The sequence below is a fragment of the Echiichthys vipera genome, assembly GCF_963691815.1.
Source record: "Echiichthys vipera genome assembly, chromosome: 15".
Taxonomy (NCBI): Eukaryota; Metazoa; Chordata; class Actinopteri; order Perciformes; family Trachinidae; genus Echiichthys; species Echiichthys vipera.
The window spans coordinates 8,335,186-8,340,358 of record NC_139840.1 but is presented as its reverse complement, the minus strand read 5'-3'; the positions used below and the strand labels follow the sequence as shown (position 1 = coordinate 8,340,358).

At 45.9% G+C, this 5,173-nt stretch overlaps 1 protein-coding gene across 1 annotated transcript; it reads left to right on the top strand.

The window, feature by feature from the left end:
• Positions 1-2,679: 2,679 nt before the first annotated feature.
• On the top strand, positions 2,680-4,272 carry LOC310957850 (transmembrane protein 200C-like; the record flags this gene model as incomplete). Its single annotated transcript, XM_083928584.1, has 1 exon — positions 2,680-4,272. The coding sequence occupies one exon, from the start codon at positions 2,680-2,682 to the stop codon at positions 4,270-4,272; it is 1,593 nt and encodes a 530-aa protein (XP_083784710.1).
• Positions 4,273-5,173: the final 901 nt, after the last annotated feature.

The window sequence follows — 5,173 nt, the reverse complement described above, 5'->3', positions numbered from 1 at the left end:
AGTGGATTTTGGGTGGGAAGCAGGGGGGAGAGCGTGGGTAGGAGAGGTTGGTGCGAAAGAGGAGAGGCAGAAAGAGAAGGGGTGTAGAGAAGCGAGAGTGAGGTAGAGAGAACATGCCTGCCGGCCTCCTGTCTGGACACATTACATTTTCATAGGCTGGTATCACACCGGCACAGCTGAATATAGATAAATAGGACTCCTTGTTCTCCGCTGTCAACTTGGGTATTTGTCTCTGTTTCGCTTACATCATTGTATTTATAGATCCAACAGCAGCAGATGGATGTTAGTTTACTGACCATCTGATGACTAATATTGCATCTGCCTATGGTGCAAAGAAGCAGTGTATACTCAAACTGTAGGATTATCTTGAACACATGGCCGGATTAACCCACTAGTGTAACCTGGATACCCTACCATTTTCCTCCAACCCATTTTGACACAGAAATCAACCAGAATTCCAATGCTGGATTATTTAAACCCCTGAAAACTCGGCTTCAAATCTTAAGTAGTGGGGCGGCAGTAGCTCAGTCCTTGGCTGGGAACTGTAGGGTCGCTGGTTCAAGTCCCTGTGTCGACCATGTATGGAGCGTGGACTGGTGGCTGGAGAGGTGCCAGTTCATCTCCTGGGCACTGCCAAGGTGCTGTTGAGCAAGGCACCGAACCCCCAACTGCTCAGGGTGCTGGTCACTGGCAGCCCCCTCGCTCTAACATCTCTCCTTAATTGCATGTATATAGGTCCTTTGTGTGCATGTGTGTATTTCGGGCCTGTGTGTGTGTAACATGTATAATAATAAGAGTGAAAAAATTAAATTTCCCCGTGCGGGATAAATAAAGTAATTCTTCTTCTTCTTCTTCTAGTCTATTTCTCTAGAATGATAAATATTCATGACTAAAAAGAGGAAAAAACTTCAAAACATTTTTAGGTTTTAAGAGTTTCATTTCCTCAAAAACTGCTTCATCAGGAGCGCGTTGGTGTTGTTTGAACAGATTTGGTGGACAAACAACCCACTTACTGTCACCAGATTTCAATTCAAATTTTGCTAAATCCTGATTGGATTGGTTTGGTATGTGGAATCATGATTTTCCAACTTAGTCCTGCGCATTTCAGACCAGTAAGAAGAGTGCATGTATAAAAGAACATGAAGTGTTTTATCTGTGGCAGAAATATGTGCTCTCCTAGAAAGAAACTGACGGAGAAAATAGATTCCCAGGGTCTTTAAAGGTAGCAGAACTAAATATTTATGGTCCAGACACACCAACCTGACATCAAAGAACTAGTGGCGCCTTTGCCTTGCCCAAAGATGTTGCACTTGAACCCACTACAAAGACTACAGCCAACAGCAAACTAGGACGTATGTGCTGCACCTTCGTGAGAGGAAATAACTCTCTATTCCAGCAGTCGGTGGTAGTCTGCATCTGTCATTCAGAAAGGGAAACCAGAAGACCAACAGGACGGATTCAAGACGCTAGTTATCCAGTTAGCATATTAACAACAACGATGTTGAATGAACAAATATTTTCAGTGAGCCAACAATAAACACAAACTATTACGAATCATTTCCGCTAAAGGGCTCAAAAGATAGTCCTACCTGGTATTGGTGTTTCGCTCTCATGTCCTCAAGTAGGTGGCAGTGGCTCAGGAGGCAGAGCGGGTCTTCCACCAATCGGAAAATCCCTGACTCCTCCATGTCAAAGTGTCCTTGAGCAAGACCAAATAGCTCCCCAAGGTTGTGCCATTGGTGTGTCCGAATGATTAGATCAGTTCCTCATGAGCAGATGGCACCATGCATGGCAGCATCTGCAATCAGTGTATGAATCTGTGTGTAAATGAGTGAATGTGGCAAGCGGTGTAAAAGCACCTCGAGGAATTGGAGGAGGGCGGCTGTGGCTCCATCTGAGAGATTTGCAGTTCGATTGGGTCTGTTGAAGTGTCCTTGGACAAGATATTGAACCCCAAAATTGCTCCCTGTGCTGGGTGTGTGAATGTGGTTTGAATGATTAGATTAGATGAGTGGTAGGTAGCCTCTGCATGAATGCCTGAGTCAATGGGTAAATGTGACAAGTGTAAATGCACCTTTAGTGGTCAGAAGACTAGATAGGCTACAAGTCCTATCATTTAGTCGTTAAGTTACTTTCTTCACTTCTGTTTCTCTTCTCATGCACTGATTCCTTTAAACTGAGCTGCCAATCAGAGTGGTTTCTCTCACCTACAGGCTCCACTGCTGATTCAACATGCTGAATCAGCCAAAAAACATCTGACAAAGGTAGTGTCAACAGTGCAGGACACACCGCAAATCTGGGATGACAGCTGTAGTGTCGGTCAAACTTGTCGGCCTGGTGTGTCCTTGCCTTTACACCTTAAAGCCCTTAACATTTCAGTTTATATCGTGTTTTTGGTGGTGCATATTACCAAAACAAATTTGTAAGTAATTGTCACACAGTCAACCTGGGACCTTTGTTATCCCTGAGGGTTGTTTGCCAGCTCTGCTTGGTCGATAATCCCTGTATGTATGATAAATCTGGATTACATGTGTAATCTCTTAGTGAAATTAACATATTCAATCTGTGGCTCTAAATGAATAAACCTTCTTCTTATCATGTAAACCATTAACATAATGCCCTCTCTTCTATTCTGTGTCCTGCCAGGTTGAGTGACAAACTTGCTGTCCAATCGCCACCATGATAGCCACAGGTGGACTGCTGCGCATGAACAGGCGCCAGGATTCCCTGCGCTCTAAAAACCGTGCGGAAAACAAAAGGAAGCGGAAATCCAAGAAAAAGAAGAAGAACGATGTGGTTGTGGTGAAGGGGAAGCTCAATCTGTGCTCCCCGGCTGGTGTTGTGGCTGCTGTGGGAGTTATCGTTCTCATTGTGGGGATTTCCATGGCAGTACTGGGTTACTGGCCAAGCCAGAACCAGCAACAGTACCAGGAGCGCCGCAGAACTGGAGGATACCACAGCAACAGGATGAGCTACTCCAAAAGTCCACCTGTTCCCTCTAACTTGACCCGTAATAAGCCTCCCTCCGGACAGACAAGTTTATTCAACCACAGCCATTCTAACAGCAGCACCCCTGAACCCTCCCCTTCCTGTGGCTTCCTGTGTGACTTCCTGAATAATTACCTGTACTCAGACAATCTGAAAGTCTTTGGGCCACTGGTGATGGGAATTGGCATTTTTCTCTTCATCTGTGCCAATGCAGTCCTCCATGAAAACAGAGACAAGAAAACTAAAATCATCAACCTGAGGGATATCTACTCCACCGTTATAGATCTACACAGCATACGCTCAAAGGAGTATTCGCCTCTAAATGGTTTGGTAAACTACACTCAGTCGAGGAGTGCTGAGGGCCTGTTGGGCTCATTCCCTGCAAGTGGGATGCTTACTCGCAGCTCCTGGCCCTCCACCGGACCAAGTTTCCAGGGCGAGATGGGCGGCGATGATGTGTTCCGACGGCCGTCGTTAGCCAGCAGGCCTCGTAGCTGGTCCAGAGACGTCAGGACCTTCACTGACACTGTCTACAGCATCTACAAAGATTACAGCAATAGCAGCGAGCAGGCCCCGCAGCCCCGACAGTGGGAGACCACCTCCATCGTCACCTCCTCTGTGAATGCTTTCACCCTCCCTGTGATCAAACTGAACAACTGTGAGGTGGAGGAGTCTGAGAAAGCAAAGGGACACTCAGAGGAAGGGGTTGTTATTGAGGCTGCTGCTGAAACTGAAAGCGAGAAAGGACAATCCAGCAGCAGCCAGATAGATGAGATGGACGCCAAAGAGAAGGATGCTTCTTCGACAGATCCCCCCCTGCGCCATCAGAGCCATGAAGACATAACCACAGACACGGTTGACCAACAGGGGGCGCCGCAGGCTCAGCCTCAAACACAGTGGCCCCAGCTGTTTCCTCCATCACCTGTTGCCAGGGCGATGGGGTCACGGCTGTCGCTCAACTCCCTCACGGATCAGCCCAGGTCTGCACGCCGCTGCAGCATGTCTGTGTCTGTGAGTCGTCAAGGCGACAGAGCCAGGCGCTTCAGCTGCCCTCGCCTGGAGCGCTCCAACAGTAAGGGCTACATCAAGCTGGCTGACCTGGGTGGCGAGTCCTTCGAAGCTCCTGACACAGACACATCTTTAGTGGCAGACGAACAGGAAGTAGCAACAGACGCTGCAGCTACAGATGCTGCAGCAACAGACGCTGCAGCAGCAGCAGCAGCCGAGGAAGATGCTCAGGGAGAGGGCGATCTGGTGACACCCAGCACCTTTGCAGAATGCTAGACTCAATTTTTTGCTGATGAGCCTCTGAAACTCTTTGATATCTTGTTCTTTGCGTCATAACGTCTTCTCTGATTGCTGACATGAAGCTGGCCATTACAGAGGAAAGATAATGTGGAACGTAAGAAGCTAAGGACTATTGAAACATAGCCATGAACACTCAAGAGCAAGGCTCTTTATAAATACCACGTCTACAGCTCAATATTCAGATGTAATTTTTCTATTTTTTCAATGTAGCAAGAGCAATACTAAAGACTTGTAAGAAGATTTAGTAAAGATTTGTAACAAAAAAAAAGAAAATCTGATCTGATAAGTTTGAACTTTTCTTTTCTATAACAGTAGGGCAAACATCGTAGCTTGTAGATTGCCAAAACGGTCACTGAGAACTTCTGTCTGACATGTCGTACTGTAGCATTAAAATGTGCCACAGAAAACTAAATGGTCTAGAATTACTTCTCTACCTTGTGATGTGAATACCACGTGAATAGGTTAACTGAATTGAATCTCAGGTAGATGTTTGGTTTAGGATCGGGACCTTGAGGACAAGGTCTTCCCTATGTGCACACTTGTTTATATGAAACATTCATGGTTGAATAAACTGTAACACCTCCTGTCGGGTCTCATAGGTGTCCTTGTGTGATATGAGATTAAACGCGGCAAATGCAAGAAATTGTTTGATCGCTCCAATTAATTTAAGACAAATTGAATGAAAAAGATGAAAAGCTGTGGGACTATAAGTGATTAAGTGTGTGGCGAACCTGCAGATGGTATAGATTTTGTTTCCAGCACTTCTCCAGCACTTCTCATTAGTGGGAAAGACTGCAGTGGTATTGATGTTACATTGTCTCTGCTAACTGAACTGAGACCAGTAACCTATAAGTGACATTTACAACAGTCTCTTAAT